The sequence below is a fragment of the Chenopodium album genome, chromosome 7 (genome assembly GCF_948465745.1).
Source record: "Chenopodium album chromosome 7, dcCheAlbu1.1, whole genome shotgun sequence".
NCBI lineage: Eukaryota > Viridiplantae > Streptophyta > Magnoliopsida > Caryophyllales > Amaranthaceae > Chenopodium > Chenopodium album.
Genome location: NC_137840.1, coordinates 64,859,872 through 64,887,109, shown reverse-complemented (window position 1 = coordinate 64,887,109; position 27,238 = coordinate 64,859,872). Strand labels below are relative to the sequence as shown.

General features: G+C 36.5%; 2 protein-coding genes, 1 long non-coding RNA gene, 1 other non-coding gene and 1 pseudogene across 8 annotated transcripts; all 5 read right to left on the bottom strand.

Annotated features, from left to right (window-relative positions):
- Window positions 1-176: 176 nt before the first annotated feature.
- LOC145640481 (uncharacterized) lies at window positions 177-2,288 on the bottom strand. The gene is made up of 2 exons (XM_081691753.1): window positions 1,679-2,288; window positions 177-1,558 (listed from the first exon to the last, which is right to left on the bottom strand). The coding sequence occupies exons 1-2, from the start codon at window positions 2,286-2,288 to the stop codon at window positions 177-179; spliced, it is 1,992 nt and encodes a 663-aa protein (XP_081547879.1).
- A 1,079-nt stretch (window positions 2,289-3,367) lies between these two features.
- On the bottom strand, window positions 3,368-7,247 carry LOC145639185 (scarecrow-like protein 1 pseudogene; annotated as a pseudogene). Of its 3 annotated transcripts, none has more exons than XR_014114849.1 (3): window positions 7,143-7,247; window positions 6,758-6,790; window positions 3,368-5,511 (listed from the first exon to the last, which is right to left on the bottom strand). The product of XR_014114849.1 is annotated as a scarecrow-like protein 1 pseudogene, transcript variant X3 (transcript). The 3 variants fall into 3 exon arrangements; XR_014114848.1 differs by lacking the exon at window positions 7,143-7,247 and adding an exon at window positions 6,922-7,131; XR_014114847.1 differs by lacking the exon at window positions 7,143-7,247 and having other exon boundaries at window positions 6,758-6,912.
- Window positions 7,248-13,829: 6,582 nt separating this feature from the next.
- LOC145638092 (uncharacterized) lies at window positions 13,830-15,917 on the bottom strand. Of its 2 annotated transcripts, XM_081689051.1 has the most exons (4): window positions 15,650-15,831; window positions 14,964-15,007; window positions 14,345-14,583; window positions 13,830-14,011 (listed from the first exon to the last, which is right to left on the bottom strand). In XM_081689051.1, exons 1-4 carry the CDS (start codon window positions 15,757-15,759, stop codon window positions 13,997-13,999), a joined length of 408 nt encoding a protein of 135 aa, XP_081545177.1. In that variant the 5' UTR covers window positions 15,760-15,831; the 3' UTR covers window positions 13,830-13,996. The 2 variants fall into 2 exon arrangements, 1 of the variants encoding a protein (XP_081545177.1); XR_014114614.1 differs by lacking the exons at window positions 13,830-14,011; window positions 15,650-15,831 and adding an exon at window positions 15,843-15,917 and having other exon boundaries at window positions 14,162-14,583.
- Window positions 15,918-16,073: 156 nt separating this feature from the next.
- Window positions 16,074-16,733, bottom strand: LOC145638093 (uncharacterized). Its single transcript, XR_014114615.1, has 3 exons — window positions 16,532-16,733; window positions 16,410-16,451; window positions 16,074-16,297 (listed from the first exon to the last, which is right to left on the bottom strand). It is a non-coding gene; the product is annotated as an uncharacterized LOC145638093 (long non-coding RNA).
- A 5,493-nt stretch (window positions 16,734-22,226) lies between these two features.
- LOC145641230 (small nucleolar RNA R71) lies at window positions 22,227-22,333 on the bottom strand. Its single transcript, XR_014115289.1, has one exon. It is a non-coding gene; the product is annotated as a small nucleolar RNA R71 (small nucleolar RNA).
- Window positions 22,334-27,238: the final 4,905 nt, after the last annotated feature.

Sequence of the window (27,238 nt, the reverse complement as noted above, 5' to 3'; positions counted from 1 at the left end):
GCAAATACATCTTTCTCTTCGTCTAGAAAGTTGTAAACTTGTTGTCTGAATTCTGCCTTCAACTCTGATCCTATTCTGACTTTTTGATCTGGATGTTTGGGGTTCAACTGGACTTCTGTAGCTTCTTTCTCTTCTGCTATGCTCAACTTTTCTTGGCCCAGCTGACCCTCTGAGTGCTATGCTGAACTCTTTTCTGCCGACGTTGCTTTCAGTGCTATCTTGTAACATTCTTTAGCTTCCTTAGGATCTCCTCTGATTTCTTGAATACCCCACCTAGTAGGGAACTTAATGACTTGATGGTACGTAGAAGGGATGGCTTTCATCTCATGTATCCAAGGTCTGCCTAGAATCATATTGTACGAAGATAGAGTATCAATCACTAGGAACTTGACCTGTAGGTTGATCCCTTTTGCGTATGTTGCCAATGTAATATCTCCACTTGTCTTTTTGGTTTCCCCACTGAATCCCACTAACATTGTTGACTTGTTGACGATGTTCTTCTCATCTATGTTCATGTGTTTCAAGGTGTCGAGCATGATGATATTTGCAGAGCTTCCATTGTCAACTAGGATTCGTTTGATCATGCAGTTTCCCACTGGGAGTGAAATCACTAGACCGTCATGATGGCCTTCTACTGCGTCGCTTTCTTCAAACATGATGGGGATGTCTATCTTGGATTTCTCCCTCTTGTCTGGTTGATCCTTGTTACTTTCCTTTGCATGTCGCTTTGCTGCTGAATATGTTAAACCGCATACTTCTGACCCTCCTGATATGAAACAGATGGTTTTGATAATTGGAGGCGGAGGAGGAGGACCTCCTTGCTTAGACTCTCTCTCCTTCCCTGAAGCTTTAGATCTATCTGACAAGAGCTCTTTAAGGTAGCCTTTCTTCAACAAGTATGCGACTTCCTTTCTGAGCGCGACACATTCGTCAGTAGTGTGGCCGATATCTGAATGGAAATCACACCATCTGGATGGATCTTTCTTCTCTCCAGGCCTATCACTCCTTCTGGGCCATTTCACAGTATCTCCCATCTTATTTAGAGTCCTAATTACTCCTGCAAGGTTAACATTAAAGCAATACTCATGTAACTTAGGTGGGAGTTCAGGATCCTCCCTCCAATCAGAAAATTCTTCTTCGACAGCATTGATTGTTCCCTCGTCAAAGCGAGAACGCTGATACGGCTTGAATCGATGGTCCCTTCTGGGAAAATTGTTGTTCCTTCTTGATTGGCAATCTGGCTCGGGAGTCTTTCTTGCATATGCATCTTCCTCAAATCTGACTTGAGCTATAGCTTTGGCTTGCACATCTTCAAAGGTTGTACAGGGATATTTAGTCAACTCCTTGTAGAGCTCACTATGGTCTAGCAATCCTCTTCTGAACGCTTCGATTGTTGTGGGAGCATCACACTTATGTATTCCAATCTTCTCCCTGTTGAACCTGTTAAGATAATCTCTCAAGGATTCACCATGTCTCTGCACAACGCGGTACAGATCTGAAGATTGTTTTTCGATTTTCCTGCTGCTGGAAAATTGGACCTTGAATAGGTTCACCATTCCTGCAAAAGATCGAATAGTCCCATTATCTAAATTAATGAACCAGGTTAGAGCTGGACCTGATAATGTGGCTCCAAAGCCTTTGCACATGATAGTCTCTCTGATGTCTCTAGGGATTGAGCTTGTCATCATCTTCTGTTTGTAGAGGGACACGTGCTCATCATGGTCTGTTGTTCCATCGTACATAGTCATATTGGGCGTGCTGAACCTCTTTGGGACTTCTACCATGGCGATCTCTTCTGAGAATGGGGATTCTATATAGCCATCTGCTGCTTCCTCTTCCATGGGTTTCGGCATTCCAGGGATTTTGGCTATTTTGGCCTCGATTGTCTTGAGGTATTCCTTGACCATCTTTTCTACTTTTCCCTCTTCGGCTCTTTCCTGACTGTCCTTCTTGGTGGTTCCTGCATCCAAAGAGTCTAGATCCAGGGTATCATCCCTGTTGTTAGATCCTTTTTCCCCGTTAGGGGTGTGAAAGGTTCCGGACAAGTCAAGCTGCATGGTTATGCCTTCGGTGTTCTTTCTGGTGTTAATGGTTTTGGATGCAACTGATTGTATTTGGCTACGAAGGGCTTCATTTTGTTTGGTAAGGCTGGTGAGTTTGGCTTCAGTTTGGATCTTTTGAGCCAGCAGCGTTTCAATTTGGCTTTTCTGTTGGTCTAAAGTTTGGCGGAATGCGTTCATTCCTTCATTAATTTCGGCAATGGTAAAAGGTACTGGTTGCCCAGTCATGGTGTTTGTCTTGGTTTTTTTTGGCGAATTGGTAGGTTAATTGATTATTAGCCCCACGGTGGGCGCCAAATTGTTTAGGCAAATCTCAATAAGGACATACGAGAATCTGCTAGGTTTGAGGGGTAATAACAATCATACTACCAAAAGCATATAAATTAACTAAGAACAATTAATAAAGCAATAAATAAGCAACAAGTGAGCAATAAATATTCAATTATATAAAGAAGGTGAGTTCAGAGACACAATACTGAGTAAGGACAAGCCTCCTTCTTCAGTAGGGATGCCGCTCCGTAGATAAAAGTAGAATAATTTGATTATATTTAAGTGTATGCGTGTGTACATGATTGTTCAAATGTCTAATTTTTCTTATTTATATCTAGGGATCTCTAGGGTTTACAAATATATTCAGAATATCTTTGAAATGCATAAGATCCTCTTAATTTATCTTGTTTCCTGCTCTGTAGGTGTATCTTTGGCAAGTATTTTCTTGATTGATATGCTTGATGCTGCTTTCCTTGTTTATTTCAATCAAGTCACTTTGCATATTCTTGCTGACTTATTGGCCTTGGATTAATGCCCTAAATGTAATGGGTCGTGTGATAATACGGGCCCAACAGGTAGTAGACTAGTAGTTGGCAAATTTGACTGAGTTTTTTTTTTTCAGCAATGAGATTTGAGAACGACGTATAACAATTCTCTTCCTATTGTTTGTTTTCATACCTTGGAAATTATCAAATTAGATAAGATTTGTTCTATAATTACAAGACACGAAAAAGAGGTAGCCATATATAGTTGACTATATAATAGGTTCTTGTAATTTTAAGTACCCCAATTTGATAATTAGATAATACTACTGTATAAAATAAGATATACTTTATCTACCAAGTATCTAATGATCATGTTTAATCTTATGTATAAAACACCGATATTGTTCATGTTCATACGTCAATTATAAACAAAAGAACAAGGAAGGAGTATATATTATGAGTATTGTAAATTGTATATTCCAGTTCAATACTATAGCGTGTCATTGCATTTATGAAGATTGAAGAAGTTTCTATGCAAAATCATACGAAGTATACAAAAAGAATATCAGATGATACATAAAAGAGTAATAATTAAGAAACTTGGGAATGAAGTGAAGAAAAATACAGTATGATACATAAAAGTGTGTAGTCAGCAAATTGGATAACCTAATAACAGTTTATGTTCATGATGAACTGCTAGAAAAAAGGCGTCGGACATCGCCTCAGGGAAGACCACAATATGCAGTCCAGCAAAAAAATAAAGATCACAACATAATATACAAACACTTATTGCTAATTATATAAATTACACAGCACCCTCAAGTCTGTTAGAAGTGAAAACTCAAACTAGAAACAGTCACTAATAACTCGATTTTGATCAATTCCAAGCTGATGCAACGACTAAGTTTTTGTCTTCCCATCCAAAATGAAGTGCATCCATTACCTCATTCAACTTGTACCGGTTGCAATACTGTGATACGATGAGCTCTCGAATCATATCACTTGCATTTTGCCTTAACGGGCATGATCTGAAACCTGCCATTTGCATCCTTGCCCTCCATTTTCCAGCGACCTCATAACGCTCAATCCTTTCTTCCCCTTCACAGGCTATAATGTTCACAATATCGCGTGCCAAACATTGCTTCTCGACATTGATTCTTTCCTGGCTTTCTCTCGGAAGAGTGGCATCGAGAGACTCAAAAACAGCAGAGTAATAGCTGTAAGCCTCGGAAAATCTAGAGAGGAACGGGGTGGTGTTTGTGTTCACATCCTGTTCCACAATGGTTACTAGCTTTGGGTTTAAGCTTTTGACCATTCGAAGAAGTTGGTCTCGGAGATTGATTGTTGAGACACTTTCATCAGGCATGTGGTGAAGCAGGAAAGCGAAATTTACCACTAGTGCTTCCCCAGGTCTGCAATCTAACATTTCCCGGGTAACAAGCGGTGTTCTCGTTGGTAGTGCCTTAAACTCAAAGGGCAGCCCTTCAAGTTCAGCTAACACCTCAAGCCTTTGCCCAATGTTTTTTAGGCCACCAATTGGGCGCTGAACAGATTCCGGATCATCAACCCCAGTTAATCTCACCTTAATCAACTTTCCACGTTGCTTAGCAACAGATCGTATAAGATTTATGTATTGGTTTCCTTGGTTGATATCAAAATCAATAATATGTACCTTCTTCTCATACTTAATTGCCTCCAAAATTGCCTCGTTTGCTGCCATAAATCCAAACTTGAAACACGGACATACCTCAAAGAGTACTTGCATTGCTGCAAGCTTTTCAAAAGAAGGTGGCTCTTTGCATCTCAGAGCTTTATAAAGAACTTTCCCAGATGAAGCCAATCGAGCAGCAAGGCCTTCTACCATGTAGGCTGCAATCCTCTGTGATGGTTCCCCTTGGATCGAAACCATTTGTCTAAGCTCGTTGATCATTGATTCAGCTTGCGCAAAATTTCCCTCTGAAATGATAGCAGCACAATCAAAGAGTAACTGTTTAGTATTACGAGAAGAAGGTAGTGCTTCATCCTTGCTGCCAACGCTACTCAAGTTGGAAGATTCCGAGGAAGTAGACTCCTTTGGGGAGTCATGAGCCATCATATTCCTCAATGACCCAGCCCAATCTTCATCTATCTCCATGCTGTGCTCAGGCCCAACAACAACCTCATCTACTCCGTCTTCATCATCGTCAAGGAGAGCATGCTCCAATTCTTGAAGCTTCAACTTCATCATACCCTCATCATATTCAACTGCTTCTGGACTTTGACTGATGAAGTAATCCAGGTCATAATTTGTTTGGTATGAGGAGTCAAATTGGTTTGGAGTAGAATTTGGTGGGTGAATCAGCTCTTCCGAGGGAGAATTATTGAAGAACTGTGCATCATAACTAGGACTGTTGTAAGTTTCTGTCATGTACTTGACCTTATGCTTTTCAGAACCATATAACTGAGTAGACAAACCAGAGCTGTTACTACCTCCTTGCAGTGCATAAAGCCTCGGAGTTCCATATGCTGTAGACATATCTTCTGACCAAACTAAATATGTGATCGAGGCTCTTAACTATTATCCCAAATCCAGGAGTCTAGATGTCAAACAAATCCAATTCTTCCCGTATATATGACTAGTTTTGTGGATGCCAAATGCCGTTATCAAGTTGACCAAGTGTTGTTGCAATAATCATGTTGCTCTCAAGCTATCTTATCTAAACAAAAGAATTCGAAAAAAAACAAGGAAAAGAGAAACACATAAGGGGTTTTTTTGTGGCACTTGATTAATTTATTTGGCAATAAGCAACTTGAAGCAATTAAATAACACAAAAATAAGTAGAATCTAGTCCAGACTTGGTCTCTCCTCAAGAGAGATATGTTTAATTATTGAACTCAAACTAAGGATGTAAGCAGTTGCAACATCAATACATCACCATCACCAAGTTAGAGCACATTACTAGATATAAAATCACAACGCAAGGAGTGACCATATAATCTGTCACTGTTGGAACAATTCAAGAACAGCAAGCAACAACACAGAACATCTCCAAATACTATACTTTTAATTGGACGTTCTTGGAATCCAACCCATATAAATGATTTCATTTGTACAACTAGTTGCATGGTACAACCAAGACTAATTTCCTACTCGTTCTAATTTCTTATTTTGGGGAGCTCCACATGAACTCCCCCAAAGGAACAATTGAGCCAAAATAAAGATAAAAAAAAAAAAATGAGTGAGCATGCATGGTACATACTGTTGTACCATGGACGTTCTCAGTTGGTTGCAACATCTATAGTTGGTAATCAATTTGATTAACTAGCTCTATATGTAACTCATACTCTTCATATTACGGATCCTCGAGTCTAGGACCAGAACACTTGGATTCGTTATGCAAAAACCAAGTTCCTTTAAAGGGTACCAAAACTATACTAAACAAACCAAACAAATCCAATTTAAAATGGTATGATCTAATGAACATACAACAAATAGGCTACACACCAACAATCAATACAATTTCTGAGAATTAACCTTTTAAGCACATGACATAAACTCGCAAAAATAATTCGGAAATCCAAAATCTCAATTCTCAATAACCCAACTAAAAAATTGCTATCAAACCCAAAAGAAATCTACAACATGCTCATATATACTTGAAGATCATGAAATTAAGTAGCATGCAATAATTCACCAAGAACAGTCAACATTAATACAAAACTTAATCAGGAAATAGAAGAATATATCTGGGGATTGGCACAAGCAGATCTACTAACAGAGCTTTTCATACAGTCTTTTTCAAATATAAAATGTAAGCATGCACATAAAATAAGATTAAGAACATAAACAAACAAGGAAATAAATCAAATCCCACCAAATATATAACAATTGAAACTATAAAGGAAATAATAACAATCAAATATTTCATGAAATTGAAAACCCAAAAAAAAAAATTACAATACCTGGGAGTAAAGATCACAGAAAACAGGAATAATCTGCAAACAATAGTAAACCCAGAAAAGAGATAAGCTTCAGAATTAATATTGTCAACAGATTTTGGCCAAAAATCACAAAAACATGACACAAAACCCCCCAACCAAAATTGACCAATTAACAGGAAGACTACCTTAAATAAGTCAATAAGTTGGGTTAGGTACTAAAAAGAACAAACTTTTGATATAAAAAACTTTATTTAATAATTAATAAATGCTTTAAAAGATGATAAGAAAATTCAGAGCTTGTTTAGAATGTATGTAATGCCCCAATTGGTTAAATATGATGAAGAAATCAAATCTTCTGGAATTTTAAGGAAAAAAGTGGAGCATAAAGTTGTGAGAAAATGCTTACCCAAAATTCTCAAAATGTTGGATTTGATTTATTTTATTTTATTTTTATAATTTATTGTATTTTTATTTTGGTGGGTTGAATATTTGTCTGCATGCATACCACCAACTTGTCTGACTAAAATGGTTTTTCTGCTTTTAAAAAAATAAATAAATTATAGCACCATTTTTTATTTTTTTATTTTTTTTGGGTTGTTGTGATTTGTGAAGTCTTTTTTTTCTTTGTTTAATCCTGACCGTTGATTTCGTGGAAAGATGGTTGATGATGATGGTGGTTTTCTTTAGTTATATCCACTAATCCACTATGATACAAAGTTTATCCAATTTATGGTCAAAGTTACTTAATGTATAAAACTAAATTTGAGGAACTATGATAGAAAATATCCTCTTGGTGCATGCCTAAATTATATTAGTATGACTCGTATAAAAGGTGTGAATTATGAGTGACTATTTAAATGGGAGATTGGAGTATTTGATATCGGTTTTTATAATATATATGTCGTAATAATTTCTCTGCAAAATTGAAAAGAATGAGAAACTTGTAGATTAGTCAATAAACTAGGTTAAGTCCCGTACCATGCACGGTAATTTTTAATACTTAATACTTATCATTAGTTTAACACTATTATTAAATTATAAAAAATTATATCTAATTGCAAGGATGAAAGTTCTGTAATTTTAATTTTTTAAAAAAAAATTTATCACACTAAAGAAAACAGAGAGAATAATATATGCACTACTAATAAAAATAACTATGAATTACATTACAAAGTTATAGATAGCAAACTATTATTGCATATTATTGTATAAAATAATAATATCTTTGTTTGAATGTATACAAATAGAATAAACTTATCAAATAGGAAATGAAATATTATTGCATATATTTGTATTAAAAACTTTTCTAAGAAGCTTTGGCCAAAAAAATAAAAAAATAAAAAAATAAAAAAAAAATAAAAAAAAAAAAACTTTTGGAGAGAAAAATTTTAACCAGAAGATGACATGTGTCATTCCTGGTTTCGCCTTTAGTATAAAGTTATAGATTATATATGCACGACTAATAAAAATAACTATGAATTACATTACAAAGTTATAGATAGCAAACTATTATTGCATATTATTGTATAAAAAAAATAATATCTTTGTTTGAATGTGTACAAACCGAATATACTTATCAAATAGGAAATGAAATATTATTACATATATTTGTATTAAAAACTTTTCTAAGAAGCTTTGGCCAAAAAAATAAAAAAATAAAAAATAAAAAAACTTTTGGAGGGAAAAATTTTAACCAGAAGATGACATGTGTCATTCCTGGTTTCGCCTTTAGTATAAAGTTATAGATGTTCAACTCCCTCCGTCCCCGAAAGAACGACTCATTTGGGTTGATTTCGCGGGTATTAAGAAAGTTAAATAAAAAGAAGTAAAAGTATATTGGAAAAATAAATTTACATGGGGTTTGTAAAAAAGTAAAGAGAGAAAGTAATAAAAGTACATACAAAAACAAAATTTTACATGGGAAATCTAATTTTGCACAAATATTATTGCAAATTAGTGGGGATTTCAATGCAAATGAGTCATTCTTTTTGGACTAAAGTTAGGTCAAATGGGTCATTTTTTCGGGAATGGATGTAGTATTATTGTTAAAGGACCAACTCAACCAAAAGCTTAAACTTATGGTTGAGGCCCAGGAATATGTTTTATACTCTATCACTCCCCCTCACACGAGAGCCCGTTTGAGCTAGAAGTGTGGATGCAGCATGGGCCCTCCTCATACCCAGCGCTTAATATTCCACTTGAAAGTGGGGGTGGATGAGATTCGAACTCGTGACCTTTGTGTCACGCTAGCTCTGATACCATGAAGGAAATAATCCGTCAGTATTGCATTTGCTTCATAGCCAATATATACACTTGACAGCCTTAACAGAAGGCACTAATTAAGCTAACAATAAGGAAAGAGCTAAGTATGGACAAAATACTAGGCTGTAAACATGGTAACTAAATTATCTACATTGACCAAAAGATATATTAGAATAATATATCTTAACACACCCCCATAAGTTTAAGCTTTTGGTTGAGGCCCAGGAATATGTTTTATACTCTATCAATTATATATGGTGAATGGATTGTTTGTGCAATTATTTTGCTTCTGATTTGAAGTTTGTTGTTCAAAGTTCTAACTTTCATTAAAGATCCATGTCAAACGATAATCAACAATGTTCCTATAACCACAAACAAAGGTTTTTTTTTTTTTCATCTGAGAATTTATCAACTAAGATTAGTTGGTAAACCCACGGACCAACGTCACATTAAATAAATTTTAAATTGATTTCTATTGATAAAGTAATTATGATTTCAACCACAAAGTAATCATGTTGTTTGTCCATAAAAACTATCAATTGATATAAATGCACTTGCTTAAAATGATCCTTCAAAGTATTTATTTTATGAGCTTCATAAGTTTACACCTATTACAACCACAAATCCACAACTGAAGGATTATTTGAGGTCTAATGATTATTGAGTTAGTCCAACTCATCACAAGTTTGTAAGATGATTCACCCTTACTTGAAATTGTTTTGGGAAATTTAAAATGGTTCGTGGGTTTTTAAAAAACTAGTTATCGAGCCTCCGCGCGCGTGATGCGCGCGCTTCGTATGGTGAATCAGAAAAGTTTAGTTTGGCGCTTAATGTTAATGTGTAATTAATTTGTTGTATCTTGACATAGTGTTTGTTGCATTTTATATATACAATGTTATCATTATATATAGATTAATAAAGTTGTAGTTGTTTATGTAGCAATAATTTATAACGTGTAGTATAATTATTGTGTATTCTTGTCAATTCATAATGTAGCAATAATTTATAATGTGTATGTTAATTATGTAAATAGTGATGTTGTTGCATTGTTGTATCAAATTAAGGATACTCAATAATTATACGTAGGCTGAAACTCCTTCAGATAGTCCTCCGTGTCTTCCCGTCAACGTCATGCAAAATCAGCTCTCACTCCCTTTAATAGACGATGGAGAAGCAAAGCATCAATGGCGGAAAACTACCGGCACCGCGAAAAAAGCTACCAAAAGAGAGAGTATTCGGAGCAAACGTTGTTCAATTATCAGAAGATGAAGCAAATCAGCTAATTAATTTGTTGTATTTTGACATATTATTTGGTGTATCTACAAATATAATGTTATTGTTATATATGGATTAGTAATTTCGTTGTTTATGTAGTAAGAAATTATAACGTGAAATTTAATTATGGGTCGTTCTATTTTATGTGAATGGATTGTTTTTTTTTTTTTTTTTTTTTTTTTTTGTTATACCAAATAAATAAAAGATGATTTATATTTGCAATTATGAATTGTTTTAGTCGGATCTGATCAATATGCATTTAAATTTGGGTTAAATTGTGTTTTTTGCATGGTCGATGCTCCAATTTTTCTCTTTCTTTTCCTTTTTCTATCTTATCCTCTTTCCTTCATAACCCATATTTCTATCTCTCCTATTTAATCTAACTTTTTTTTCTCCTGAACTTTATCCCTTCTTCTACCCCCCCCCCCCTTATCTCCTTTGAATTGGTATCTCTATCTTTCAGCTTGCCCTATCTCTTAGCCCCTCTTTGTCTCTCTCTTCAAACCCTTCGCTTTCCTAGTTCCCTTTCTCTCTCTCGATGATTATCTCTATTTTGGCCATTGTTTTTCTACCTACTTTTCCTTTCTCTTCTTCTCCCCTTCTTCCCTCCTCTATCTTAAGTAACCCCAGACCGACTAATCCCGGACTAAGTAATTCTTCAAGTAAACCCTGAATGAACCCTCAAGTAACCACTGACCGAGTAACCCCTGACCGAAATCTTTAGGTAACCCTGACCAAATTACTCAAGTAACCCCTGACCGAACTCCTTAAATAACCCCTTACCTAGTAACTCGAGTAACCCCTTACCAAGTAACTCAAGTAACCCATGACCGATTAACTCCTCGAGTAACCCTTGACCGAGTAATTCGAGTAACCACTGATCGAGTAATCCCTCAAGTAACCTTAACCAAGTGAAACTCTTGAACAACCCCTATCTGAACCCCAAAAGTAATCCTTGATCGAGTAACTTGAGTAACCTTTGAGTGTATAACTCGGATAACCCCTATCAAAATAACTCAGGTAACCCTTGCCACACGGTGTGGCTTGCTATACCAAAAAGTTGTTGTTTGATTATATATGTTGAAACAAAATCGAGTTCAAACAAGTGAGAAAAGATAAAAAAATAATCGAAAATTATAGGTCGCACTTACTCCCTCTCTTCCTCTCCCTCGAGCCTCCTCTTTTGTTCTTTATTATTATATCATATACTCTTTCTCTATCCTTTTCACTCAGTCATATTTCCTATTAATCACTCTCTTTATTTCTCTTCCAACCCCTTTGCATTTCTCCTGTCCTTACATCTTTTTTTTAGCCTCTTTCTATCTCATCCTCTTTCCTTCATAACACATATTTCTATCTCTCCCATTTTTTCTAACATTTTTTCTCCCGGCCTTGTTCTAGACTACCCCTTATCTCTTTTGAACTGCTATCTCTAATTTCGGCCTGCCCTATCTCTTAAACCCTCTTTATCTCTCTCTTCAAACCCTTCACTTTCCTAGTTCCCTTTCTCTCTGTCTCGATGATTCTCTCTATTTTGGCCCTTCTTTCTCTACCTCCCTTTCCCTTTCTCTCCTTCTCCCCTTCCTCTCCTCCTCTATCTTCTAACCCCTGATCGACTATTCCCGAACTGAGTAATTCTTCAAGTAACCCCTGAATGAACCCTCAATTAACCGCTGACCGAGTAACCCCTGACCGAACTCTTAAAGTAACCTTGACTGAATTACTCAAGTAACTCCTGCCCGAACTCCTTAAATAACCCCTTACCTAGTAACTCGAGTAACCCCTGACCGAGTAACTCAAGTAACCCATGACCGATTAAATCCTCAAGTAAGGAAAGAGGATAAGATAGTGTACCATGGTTAAATCATTATTGCATCTGACATTAGTGAAATCACGATTAAGAGGTTGTGTTAATGTGGTTGTGAGTGATATTGTCTTTCTCTATGATCGTTTGACAGGTGTGGAGTATGTGACAAGCTGTGACATTTAGATGAAGATTACTATATGAATATAGACATGGAGTATGTGACAAGGAGTTTAAATCAGATTACACTTTAAAGCATCCAATACTAATTGTTTAAAATTTTAAAAACTTAACTAATTGCAAACACCTTATTACTTATGCTAAAAAAATTAAACTCATTGCAAAGCATTATACTTCTTACTAATTGATTACATTAATGAAAATATAACTCTTTGAAATTAAGTTAATTTATTATTCCCTTACCAAAAAAATTAGGAAAAGTTTTTAGACTATTGAATTTTTTTATGTACATTTTCCTTTAGAACATTGGTCTTAAGATGAGTAGGTAAAAATAGATCACCCTTGTTTAACAAACTAATTACCCTAGTAAACTAATTATAGTCGACGTGGTTAAAATGGTGATTATTCAACCTTTGTTGCAGTTTCAGCTGCATCTTCATCTAAAAAAAGTCGACGTGGAATAACTGGAGGAGACTTGAGTCTTTGATCCCTGACAGTTTGTAGATGTAGAGGATAATTTCTGATTCTTTATAGTTGGAGAAATTGATGACGTTTAATGTATAGTGACAGAAGATACTTCTCCAGATACCCAACTTCCAACTCTAGCACTGCAATTTCCTTTATAAAATTTGTTGCAAGCTGAAACCAAGAAATAGGCATAGAGTGAAGAAAAATTAGAAAAAACAACAAACTAATAGTACAATCCAAGAGAGGTTCTAATCACACAGAAGCACCAAACTTAAAGAGAGTTTTCTTTTGATTAGTGATTATCATATGCTTTGTAGTACATACCTTTGGGACTGTAGAAGGTCCATTTTTCTCGTAGGAGGACACTCTAGAACCTAATGCATTTTCTAAAGCACACCGAACAACAAATTGGTTCTGCAACCTTTTCTCGAGTTGTAAAATCTAGAAACAATGTCAAGACAGAAAATAAGTAATCGACAATCAGTTAAAGGGATTTTTGAAGAAAAGGGACCTCAATGCAGAAAGTTTAAGCATAATTCACTTCTGAGTTCTGACCTCTTGTTTCAGTGAATGAGTTTTTAACTAAAATAATCAACTAAAATAATTTTTTTTTTCATCTAAAAAAACAGCCTTTTTAACTAATTCTTTCATCAATGAACATATAATTGACCACAACATCATACTAAAACATACTCTAGTAATTAAAACAGAAAACCAATCCCTTGTTTTAGATTATGTTAGCTAATAAATTTAGCATTAGGCCATATATTTGAAGACAAGAATCAACCACAATTCACACCCGCAAGGAATATATCTTCATCCATATAAAAAATTAGAAGAAAAAAATTGGGAGAGAGAAATAGAACCAAATCTGAATTCTGATCTTGCACAATAATGCTGTGTATTATCCATAGTAACCAGAAAATCGTGGCCATCCCAGAAAAAGATCCCACAAAATCAAACCTATCAAAGCATCACATTATATGGAAATACCTAAGCAACTTTCACAAATTGATGCTTAGTTTTGTTCGTCAAAGAAAACACCAGTAGTAATGAACACAATACCTCTATGAGTTTTGAGTCACAGAGAGAAAAAACCTTCTAAAAAAACACAATGGATCTCGTGTTAAGAACTTGATATTCAGAAAAGAGTTATACACAAAATAATTTCTTATTTACAATAAACTCCCCGCATTGACGTGCTTCCACTAACCTCTCCCATTTCAAGCACCTCAAAATCTCTAATACTACTTTGTATTGTTGTGTTCTCATTAGCTGCTTTCCTTCTGTATGTATGCAACATAAGACCTATCATTATTGCCCTGTCATATATTGCGTATGCAGTTGCTTTTCGACAATTGAAACTAAAGAGAGACAATTGCCCTTTGCGACTCCTCATACACCCATAATGAAAATCACCATAAACTCAAACAAGATTGAGAAACAGGACACTTTTTGCATTAATATCATTATCCAATCAAACCTACAAATTGCTATCCCTACTATAAACCTTCAACCCCAATTCAAAAACTGAACATTACCAATGCAAATATAATATATCAATTAAAAAAATACAACAAATTAACCCTAAAAAAATTATAAAAAGAAAAGAAAGAGACCTTTTTAGTGCATTGAAGAACATCAGGTTTAGACTTAGAACGCAAAGAAGAGACCAACGAACAAGCTTCTCCCCGCAATTCTGACTGCCTTTCTTCGATCTTTCTTCTCTTCAGCAGCAACAGTAGAAGCAGTTTCTTCATCTGGGTTTTGTTCAGAATCATCAGAAGGTGGGAAATCAGCAACTTCAGCAACCAAACATGACCGCCATTGTTGGGTTCTTGAAGCAAGATTTGAAATTCTGAAAAAAGTAATTAAGAGTAGCTGAAGTGTCGTCTCATTTCAGTTTCTTGGGGGTTTGGGGGAAGGTAAAACAATCATGGCACCAAAATTTCACAACCCTGGATTATATGCTTGGTAGAAATAACAAAATGTCCCTTGTTAGTTATATGAAAATTCTGATTTATAGAAGTTTTTAAATAAGTTATAGGTGCAATCGCACAAAATATACTCAAATAGAAATAGAGTAATCAACACACATAAAAGTTAGAATGTTTTATGTGGGGAGTCTGAACTCTAAGCATGTGACATCAATTTACAGTTCTTGAAGAATGAACAACATAAGCACACCAATAGAACACAAAAAAATTGTAGTACAATTCAAAAAAGATGAATATCTACCAGTCATTTTGTGTAGCCTCGAACTGTTTCCAAAGCTCATCGTCCTGAAAAATAAAACGATGAAAAGAACGAAAGATTAAAATCAAAAGTCAGATAAAAAATTAAGAAAATGGAAACGAAATTAGGGGCTGACCCTATTAAACCCAGAGGAACCCCCCCCCCCCCCAAGCAACAATCATTATCACAAGGCCACAAGATAATTATAAATTTACAATCATGTAAAAAGAATCAAAGGTCCAACATCAAATATTCATCCATTATTCGAATGCACTCAATTACCAACTTTGTATGCATTCAAATGACAAACCCTTTCTAATATTAATTACCATCAAATTTATTCATGAAAGATATCAATCAAAGCTAATATAAATCAGAAAAATTGAATCAAAAGACTGCATATCAATCGAAAGCGGCAACATTAATTCGAATTTCAAGCTCACAAAATCGAACATCAACATCCCATGCTCTCAACAAATCACAAATTCACTATAACATACTTCACATCAGTCAATTCAGTCAGGTTTCCACAAATTCAATAAACATCCTAAAATCAACAAAACTTGGCATAGAAATAGCAAATAAATCCGAAAAAAACAAAACCCTAATAAATGGAAACCAAATCAAATCAATCCAAAAGTAATCCAAACAACAAAACTGATGAAAAATTAGTGATTTGCATACCATACCCCATTTTGTCCCGGCAATAGGTAACGCCAGAATAGTGCAATGCAGTGAGACTAAAGCATGGTAATTTAATTGAGCTATGAGAGCTACAGTCAAGTGGAGTACATGTCATCAAAAAATTTATGATAAAAACAATAAAGCATCAAAATTAGATACACATAGATGTCAAGTTAGCAGATATAGCCCAGAAAAAACCTCTTGCTTCCATTAAAGAAGTCTCGTCATCTTGCTGCAAACCCAAAAAAAATCACCAAGCCACCTACAAATTTGTTCGAATTTCACAAAAAAAATTGCATAACTTCAACTGATCTTGTTTCTCAATTAATCAAAGTGAAATTCCATCAAATCCACAAAACACAAATATAAACAACAGGAAAAAAAAATTTCTAGAAATTAAATACAAAAAACAGGTCGAACTACCTGAGTTTTAATCACCTCAAATTTGAATCGAGCAAACCTTGCTCCATCTTCCTCCTTCTACCTATTTCAGAGAGAAACAGGAGGAAACTACTTCACACCGCAAATAATAGAAACTGAATTTATCGGCATGAAATAAAAAGAAATGAAATTACTGCTGCCATTGCTACAACCATAGAAAACTATAGAATCTCTAGACTCCAAATATCATGATTAGATTTTCCTCCAACATCCTACATTTCATAAAATAACAAAATCAAAAATCATATCCAAGCAACACGCAAAAATCACAAAATCGAATTCAAATAATCCAAACATAATCGAAAGACAATCAAAAGCCCTAACCGTAACAGAAGAGATTGAAAATCCGACGGAAGCATCATCATCCTTAGCAAAACACAAAAAACACAAATTAATCCAAAAATAAAATGCTGAAAATGCAGTTTCAAGCAAAAACGAGAGATTACCGAAGAAGAGGAATTGAAGATGAGCTGCGAGTGCGGCCATGGTGAAGGAGGCGAGAAGAACGAGGAGCGAGGAAAGAGAGAGTGAGAAGAAGCAGAGGAAGAAACATGCGAAACCCTAGCTCTAGATTTCCCCAAATGGGAAAAAAACTTGTGAACCTGAAAAGAGAGGAGAGAAAGGAGGAAAACTGAAAGGTGAATAATGAAGGTCAGAAAACATATGGCTGAGAGGAAAAGTGAATAATGGGGAAAACAAAAGGTGAAAAAGAGGAGAAGGGGCAAAACTGTAATTGAATATTTTGAGGGGGAAAAGAGTCACCACACTATTACTAAGGATTTTTCAACTTGCCAAGTTCTCACTTTTAATAGTTATAGATTTAAAGGGAGAAATTGGGGTTTTACTCTATCAAAAGCCTTTACAAATGATCGTAGTCTCGTAGATAGTGTTACGAAAAATTAGGTAGAAAAATTCGGGACAAAAGCACTCTGTTGTACAGAAATATAGATAATAAAAGTTAGATAGTGTTACGAATGATTTCTTAACTTTTTATGATTTTCAAATATAAATTTAATGTTGATATGTAGCCCTTAGGGCTATGTATAGCATTTTCCTTTAATTAATGTCTCATGCAGATTTTGGAACTCTAATGCATTGCGTTGCGGTTACTTCTGGTGATAGTTTAGTTACACTGGGGTATGTAGTTATATCTTTTTAGCTTTTCAATTTGGGATTACATAGATGGTTACATAGATAGGTTTAGCCAAAGCATTAGGGCGTGTTCGGCAAAATATAGATGTGAAGGTAGTTGTCAGCCTGTCAGCTGTGAGGTAGCTATTAGTTGTGTAGGTAGATTTTAGCTGTCAACAAGTTATTAGCTGTAAAGATAGATAATTTAGGTTGAGTGTTCGGTAAAGTAACGGCTGACTAGCTGTTAAATTTAAAAATCAATATTTTACATTGAATACAACAGATTAAATTTTCAACAGGTACCTCAAAAGCTACCTCTAACTTCAAAAGCTAATATTTCTAACATTTCATAAAAGTCATTTTCACCATTAAAAGCTACCCTAACCACTACTTTGCCAAACACTTACATATTTTGTTAAGTAGTGGTTTGACCAAGTCAAACCACTAAAATCTACGTAAAAGCTACTTAGGGCATGTTCGGCAAAATATAGCTATGAAGGTAGCTGTATATGTGAAGGTGGCTGTGAGCTGTGTATGTAGCTGTTAGCTGTCAACAAGCTGTTAGCTGTGAAGATAAATAATTTACATATGAGTGTTCGGTAAATTAGCGGTTGACTAGCTGTTATATATAAAAATCAACATTTTATTTTTAAAACTGTAGATTAAATTTTCAACAGCTACCTCAAAAGCTACCTCCAATTTCAAAAGCTAATCTTCCAAACTTTTTATAAAAGCTATCTCCACCACTAAAAGCTATCTTAAACACTACTTTGTCAAACACCCACATTTTTTGTCAAGTAGTGATTTGACTTGGTCAAACCACTAAAAGCTACCTAAAAGCTACTCAAAAGCTAGCGCCGAACATGCCCTTAAACGCTAGTGCTCATATTCTAACTAGGGAGATGTGATTTGGCGTCTATAAGAGTTTGCGTCTATTCACAACTCCACATTCTCAAAATTCTACACTTATTATTATATTATTTTTAATAAATCATCATTTGATTGTTCCACTTATGACAAGTGGTAAAACTGTAAAATAAGTAAGCATTTTACAAATTAAAAGTACCTATTTTGGAACATTAATTTCTATTCTAAGATAAACCACTTGCACACATGAATATATTTGGCTCGAGATGAACTATCAAAAAAGGATAATTAAAAGGCACAAGTAGGTCGGCTAATATGGAATCACCAACAAATCTTTTAATTAGGATGAAGAATTAGAGATGTAAATTCGGATGATCCTATCAGATTTGATTAGGTCGGGTCAAATCAGGTCAATTTTTAAAGTAGAGTCATGCTAAATTATTGTATCCACACGAGTCGAAATACTTTTCAGGTCGATTTCAGATCAGGTGTGGTTTTAACACCTCTATGAAAAATGACAAGGGTTATTTAAATGTAGTGTTTTCATACGCAATTGTTGTAATATTCTAAGTAATGAGATACCTTAGTTTTTCAACTGAAGATGCTTATTATTAATTTCAATTACACTAGAGTGTACCCGTGCAAATGCACGGAATATATATTTTACAAAATGATATTAAAAATAAATCTAATAACAAAAATTGTTTTTCAAATACGGAAAGTTGATTTTAATATGGTAACTAACTATGATAACACCGTGTGTCCAGCTCTTATGGGAGTTACTTTATTAGTTTTATAGGGTTCATCCATTCAGTGTGAGGTAACCCGTTGGTGTTATAAGGGTTACTCCGTTAGTGTTATAGGAGTGACTTTGTTCTTTTACAACTTGTCACACGAAAAATGTGTTGTTTAATTTTTTTTTTTATTTTTTTTATTGAATTAATAATAATTAAGGTAGTTGCTGAATGAATATTTGAAATATTAGTCAATGTTATAAAGATTACTTTGTTCTTTTGCAAGTGGTCATACGTTGTCGCTAGTTGCATAGAAAACATGATGTATACATTTATGTTTCACAAAGTTTCATATGTGGCCGGGTTTTTTATTTATGGGTTACTCAGTCAGTCAGGGGTTACATGATATGTCAAAGGTTACTCGATCGGAGGTTACTTGGTTTGGAGTTACTCGGTCTGTTAGGTGTTACTCGGTCAATCAAGGGTTAATCAGTCAGGGGATACTTGGTCGGGTAGGGGTTACTCAGCTTGGTTTGAAGTTACGAGTTAGTGTTTTTTGTGTTCCAATTGGCCGGGGGTAGAAAACGTGCTATATTTAATTTGTTTTGATAATTAGTAGATTAATAAAATTGGTAATTTTTTATTTTTTTAATATTAATTAAAATGATAGTATGCGTGTTATTAGGAAAAATAATAATTCAAAAAAAAAGGAAAAATAATAAAAATAGTAAAATTGGAAGTGTTTTTTTTATTTATTTATTTTTTATTTTTTTTTTTTAGGAAAGAAGTTGAAGTTATTTGGAGGATTATTTTTGTTTTTAAAAAAAACATGGAAGTTATTAGGAGGATATTGTAAAAAAAAAAAAAAAAAAAAAGGGGGGGGGGGGGGGGGGGGAGTGCATGAGAATTGAGGATTGGGGTTTTGGAAAAACCATCAACTTACTCTACAATTATATTATAGATACTAGAGTGTACTCGTGCAAAATGCACGGGATATATTTATGTATCCATTTTATATAGTATTTTACCCCCGTCCCTTGGTCATAATTAGTAGTGTTTTTGGCTCTTTAGAGCCACTTTTATTACTAATTGGTGTTTTCTAGTGTTTTCGTAGATTTGGTTGACTTTTGCAGGGATTTATGCTTTTGGAGTATTTTCCCGAGATATTTAGGAGCAATCACGAGCACTGGAGAAGCACGACCAGATTTTATAGCCCAGGGCCGGTTGGAGCCATCGAACCGGTGATTAAGGGCTCGATAGAGGTGATACCGGGGCGTTTGGACCGAGTATTCAAGACCCAAAGAGGAAACCCAGATTGGCCCGAAGAATTGGAGCCCAATCGAAGTCCAAATATTGGCCCAAATGATCCGCCCGGCCAAAAAGGCTGGCGCCCGGAGGCGCGCCCGGCCGGGCGGGAGAAGCGCCCGATGACGCGCCCGGCCGGGCGCGAGATTGCTATTAGAGATAAAAAAAGGCGCGCCCGATCGGGCGGTGCCTCGCCCGATCGGGCGCGTGTATTTTTAGGGGACGATTAGCGTCGTTTTAATTTGTTTTAGTTTAGGATTTTTGTACGGAGTATAAATACTCCTCCGTAATACGTTTTTAGATTGTCTCTTCTTTTGGGGGGAGATCTTCTTCTCTCTTCTTCTACGACTTCTTCTTCTCTTAATCCTTTCTCTTAGACTTTCTCTCTCTACTTAGTTTTCTCTCTCTTAATCTCTCTCTAAACCTTTGTTCTTATTTCTTTGATTAATTCCAGATTTACTTTGGTGACGATTTCTCTTCCCTTAATCTTAGTTATTTATTTTATTCCTTTGATCATGATTTATTTTATTGCTTTGCTTAGTTTATATTTAATTATGTGTGAGTAGTTTAATTTCTAGGGTTTATGGGGATCTAATAAATAATATGAAGGGGTAAATTTATTGTTGTTATTTATCAATGCTAGATTAATTTCCTATTGATTGATTTAATGCTCTGTGACTAGATTAGGCCTATCTTTTATGCATGAGTTTGACAATATTGATTCAAGAATCGAGAGATGAGAATTAATGTTTAGGTCTAGTTTCAATAGGCAAGTTAATTTATAAATGGTTAAGTCAAGATTCGTGAGATGAGATTAAATACCGATAAATTAATTGTGTGATTGTAATAAGTAGCGAGAGCCCCTTACAATCTGATTAATTGATGCATTGATGATTGACTATTATTGATTGTTGGTATTGCATGATGATTTCTTATTGGATTGTTTTAATGTTTTACAATTGCGGCTTGTAAAAGTATAGCAATATTAAATTGATGAATCGAGCAGATGTTAATTTGATATTAAAGGCTATTTTCAATAAGAACTTAGATCTAGTAAATTGCGAGAGCCTGTTAGATCTATGTTGGTTAATAAATTGCGAGAGCCTGTTAATCATGTTATTTATGCAATGTCAATGATTGATTACCCTATTTTACCCCGGAGTATTATTTATTGGTGAACCTATGCCCTAGATCCTTTTATATATTATTTTCTCCCTTTTCCTACTCCTTTTAGTTTAGTTTCATATTCAACTTTTAATATTGGTTACTTAAATAATTTAGATTATAATATTTAGTTAGGAGTAAAAAGACTTGTTTCCCTGTGGAGATCGACCCTACTTCCCTATCTACTTTAGTTAGTGAATTAGGTAATTATTTTTTATTAGGGGATACGACTTTACCCTGTCAAAATTTGGCGCCGTTGCCGGGGAAACGGTTTTAATTTTATTTCTGATTATTTTTGTAGTCTAGATTATTTCCCTTTTTGTCTCATAGAGCGTTAGTTCTCTGAGACAAATCTCATATTTGCTTCTAGTTTTTGTTTATGCCCAGGTGTTCCAGATTAGGTTACATCTCATTCGATCCTGAGATCGAACGTTCCTTCCATAGACAGAAAAACTTCTACAAGCAAATCCTGGCGGATTCTGGTGATAATAACAATAATCACCGAGATTCCCCAACTGGTTCTAGCAATTCAGAGGCATCATCAGACACAGAATCAGAGATGGCGGTTCCAAAGAAACTTAGTGATTATTCACAACCAAAGCTTACAGATTTTCCACATCTCACCCCTACTCCGGCTCTTGATGGGGTTCAATTCGAAATCAAACCCCAATTTATAACGATGATAGAGAGGAAGCAATTCAGTGGAGCCAAGGGTGAAGACCCGAATCTTCACATTGCCGACTATTGTCAATATTGCAACACCATAAGGCAAGCCGGGGTCACTCAAGACCAAATCAGGGAGATTCTCTTTCCCTTTTATTTAACTGGAAAAGCTAAATTGTGGTTTAATGGTTTAAATAAAACTACGCTTGGTATAACTGACTGGGAAACTCTTGTTTTTAATTTTTATAACAAATATTATCCTGCAGAGAGAACAGCAGTACTACGGAGTGCGATTCAGAACTTCGCCCAAGAAGCCGATGAGTCTTTATATGAGGCTTGGGAGAGGTTCAAGGACTTACAAAGAGAATGCCCTCACCACAATTTAGCACAATGGCAGTTAATCCAAGCCTTTTATAATGGCATTGGAAATTCTTCTAGAATAATTTTAGACTCTGCAGCTAGTGGGAGATTTATGAATCTTAATGTTGATGACGCAGGTCAGGTTATTGAAGACATGGCGATACACAATTCCCAATATGGGAATCCGAGAGGATTTGCTAACAAGGGGAAACATAGCGTCGACTCTGTATCCTTTTTGCAAGCTCAACTGACCTCTATTTGTCAAAAATTAGATAATCTGAGCACTGCTAACGTAGCCAATGTTTCTGCGATTAATAACAATTCTAATGAGGCTTTCTGTGAAAATTGTGGTATTGTAGGTCATTGGGAGCAGGATTGCAGGAGTTCCGTGGAGCAAGTTAATGCCTTCCAAGCTTATAGGCAGAATAACCCATACTCCAACACTTACAATCCTGGGTATCGGAATCATCCATACCTTTCCTACCGGAGCACTAATGTTCAAAATCCACCACCACAAGAACCACAGGTGCCACAGCAACAGCAGCAGAAATACTATCATCCCAATGCTAGCCAGAAGAATCAACCACAACAACCCCCCTCATCTTCAGACCCTTCTTTGGGGGAAATTAGAGCAATGTTGGTCAATATGCAAAAGCACATGGAGAGCAGAGATGCGACAATTGATCAAATTCTAGCGCACAACAAAATTGTAGATAATCAAATTGCGCAACTCTCCGCTACTCTACAAGCACGCCAACAGGGAGCCCTGCCGGCACAGCCGACTAGGCCTACGGATCAAGCATTTGCAATTACTCTAAGGAGTGGTTCAAATTATGAAGGGCCCTCTATGCCCAGAGTTGATGAACCTATTTTATTAAATAATGCTAATCTTGATTCCATTAAACCAAACAATGTAGTTGCTAGCCCTGCAGGGCTAGAAGATAATACTAACACATCTAATCCTACATTGCAGGGTAAAACTCCGGAGAAGGTGGCTACTCCAGACAAAGAGAAGAATGCTCAAAAGCCAATTATCAAACTTCCTTTCCCCAATCGTCAATTGAAGACAAACTTGGATAAGCAGTTTGGTAAGTTCCTGGAGGTGGTTAAGGATTTGAAGGTAACAGTTCCCTTTACTGAATTGATCACACAAATCCCCTCATATGCAAAATTTATGAAAGAAATTTTGACGAGAAAAAGGTCTATTAGTGAGGTAGAGACAGTAGCTTTCACTGCAGAGTGTAGTGCCGTACTTCAAAATAAGTCTCCACCTAAATTGAAAGATCCGGGTAGTTTTTCTATCCCTTGTCATATTTGTAATCTTCTGATTGATAATGCATTATGTGATTTGGGTGCTAGTGTTAGCGTTATGCCATTATCTGTGTGTTCTAAGTTAAATATGGGTAAATTAAAAGCTACCAATATAACTCTGCAAATGGCCGACCGTTCTTTCAAATACCCCCTAGGTGTTTTAGAGGACGTCCCCGTTAGAGTAGGTAAATTTTATATACCTGTAGACTTTGTTGTTCTTGATATGGCTGAGGATATGCAAACCCCAATTATTTTGGGTAGACCATTCCTTAACACTGCAGGAGCAGTCATAGATGTTAGAAGTGGTAAGCTAACACTGTCTGTAGGGGATGATAAAGTGGTTTTTAATCTGAATAACACCCTCAAAAGCTCCATGACTGAGGAGAAATGTTTCAGTGTTAATGTGGTTGTAAATTATTCTAATAAGCCCCAAGCTCTTGAAAAATATCCCTTGGAGGCGGTATCTTGTGTTGCATCCTTTTCAGATGAGATAGACAAATGGCAGAAGGAAGTCGACGCAATAGAAAGAGCACTCTACAATGTTGGTCTTGGTTTCGAGGATGAACAAGTGGAACCGATAGAGCAAGTTGTGCGAATCGAGCCTACGGTAAGTGTTCCGCCAGATCGAGTTGCAAGTGTTGAACACAATGACAATTTGAAGCAACATTCGATCGAAGAAGGGTTTTTAGTGCGTAGCATTGAAGATCCCCCAATCCAAGTCATGGAGGATCCACCAGATAAGGCGACTTGGCGTCCCACAGGACATGTCAGGAAGTCGCATCGCGGCCTAAACGTCGCTAGACCGGGTGAGAAACCACCCGATCAAGCGTTAGGCCAAGGGTCTTAGGAATTGTACTTGGTAAGAAGGTCGTGCGGGACCTAGATAAACCAGCGCTTTGCGGGAGGCAACCCGTATTTTTAATTTTTATTTTTTTTTTTTTTAGACCAGTTTTTCTTTTCGTTTTCTTATGTGAGGAGAAGTGAGGGAATTTAATGAGTTTTTTTTTTTGAGTATTTGTACAGGTTTGAAGGAAAAGAGTTAGACAACTTTTTGAGAACAGAAGGAAATTTGCCCCAGATTTAGTCTCGGGCCCGACCGGGCGAAGCTCGCCCGATCGGGCGCGAGAGTAGAGTTCCAAAAACAAGAATTTTCGCCCGACCGGGCGAGATCCGCCCGACCGGGCGCGAATTTTGACGTTTACGGACTAACTTGTTCGCCCGATCGGGCAAGCCTCGCCCGATCGGGCGCGAGAGCAAGGTGAAAATCATGTAGTTAGATCGCCCGATCGGGCGAATGACGCCCGACCGGGCGCGAAAACAATATGAAAATTTTTGGTCAGATCGCCCGACCGGGCGCGAGCTATATACGCGTCTCTTCTTCTTTCTTTCTTCTTTCTTTCTTCATTTCTTCTTTCCTCCATTACTTTCTCTCTCTAAAACTCAAATTTTCTCTGACTTCTCTCTAAGATTTCTCCTCCATTACCAATCCAAATTCAAAACTTTTTATATATTTGTAATCCTCTCTTCATCCTCTTCACTCTCATATAAATTTTTTTTTTCAGTTTTAATTCAAAATAATTTCGACCCATTTCTCTACATGGCTTCAAAGGGGGCAAGATCAATTTTTGGTAGGAACTCCAGCTCGAGGGAGGAGTACGACCCAGACTTACAGCTCCCGTATTGGCCGACGATCCGGATCGTGAGCCGGGAACAGAAAGAACGTTTGGAGCATTTGGTCGGTCGTGAGGTAATCCCTTCTCGGTGGTTACACCGCCCTACCTTAGAATCATATGGTTTGTTTGATTATGTTAAACGATTTTTGAATTATATTGGCATGAGAAAATTCGTTGACATGCATTATCCTACATACCGAGAACTTACATGTGAATTTTTGTCCACTTTTCATGTTGTTAGTAGTAGACATGGACCTAATTTATTTTTCAGGTTAAATAATAGAAATATTAGTTTAACTTTTGTTGAATTTTGTAAAATTTTTGAATTAAATTCTGAATTATCTCACCAGTGGCATGAAGATTATAAAATGGGTGATTTATATTTTGCTTTGACTGGTTTACCTGCCCCCGACCCCCAACATGCTAGTACCAAACCCATTCACCACCCTGTCCCGAAAATCTGGCAAAGGTCTGCGGGATTGTGTTTCTTGGGTAGGGCCGAGCCTCATAACGCTCAAACCAACGAACTAGCTATAATAGGACATTATGTATACGGGTTCGGGAAATTGAACATAGGCAGGTTCATAGTTCATCACCTGAGTCGGCATGCCACAGCCAGCACCACTTCCAAGTCCCCTATCCGTTTAGGTGGCCTTATCACTCGAATAGCGGTGAAAAAGGCCGGTTTTGTAGTAGACGGACCCCACCAGCTGACTAACTGTGGACCAGACACCTACATGACTGCTAGGTATTTTGAAGATGTGGGGTGGGTTAGGCCGGATAGCGAGAAGACACCCTTTTGGTGTATTAGGACTGGGAATGAGCAACCCTTGCCTATTTTTCCCCTTCCCAGTCCAGACTTGACCGCCTTTCCCCCAGGGCAACTTTCCTATACCTATGATGCTTTAGTTGCCAACGCTAGGGGACAGGCACCACCGCCACCAGTTCCACCACCTCAGCCCCAGCCCGAGGTGGCTTTCTCTCCACCTCGTATGTCTCATTCCGTCCCTCATGTTGACTCTGACCCAGTTTGGGATTTTCAGAGTATAGGTCAGGCCCTAGGACGTATTGAGCATGCACAGACTGACCTTAGGAGGATGGTAGGCTCTATTGACCACAGGTTAGGGTACCTAGAGAGGAACCAGGGTAGAGCTCTCTACCCTATGTACGATGATTATGCTCGTCGGGGCAACATTCCCGACGACGCTATCCACCCTGACTGGTTTCAGCCTCCAGCCCAGGGGTACGGTAGGGATCCCACTGCCCGTGGTATTTACTCTGACTATTCTTCCTTTTTCGGGTACGGGCAGGACATTCCTTTCGGGGGACCGGCGGGGGGGAGTTTTCACGCTGACTATTTTGGTGGTAGCTCTTCTGGTGCAGGTGGTGCAGGTGGCAGTGGAGGTGCGGGCTTCGGCTCGATGGACGAGGATGATGAGGACTAGCTATGCTGGGCTAGTTTCCGAGCCAATGAGGACATTGTCTGATTCTGGCTTAGGGGAGATTTTGGTTTGGTATTTTTCTTTTTCTCTTTTCCTTTATTTTTGGTGTGTTTTCTTAGGTTAGATTTTTCGCTTTCTAGGTTAGCTTTATTGCTTTATTTATATTTAAAAATGCAAAAAAATTGAAAAATTAAAAAATCCAAAAATACGTTCCAATGAATTATAAATCATGCTTCCCTGTGCCCCTTACTTTACAAATTTGTTTTGATCCCTGGTATTTGATGATAAATATTGTGGATTAGTTGATCATGATTTGATGTTTGATTGTCATGAAACCTTAACATGCGTCAATTTTGTCCAACTACTTGTGAATATAGTGCTTGACTAGTTGATTTGGTTAGGAAATGTGTGATAGTTCCATAGTTCCTGGTATGTTAATGAATTTGAGTATTGGTTTGCAACTATTAGTAATATTTATATGATTCATTATTATGCACATTGTG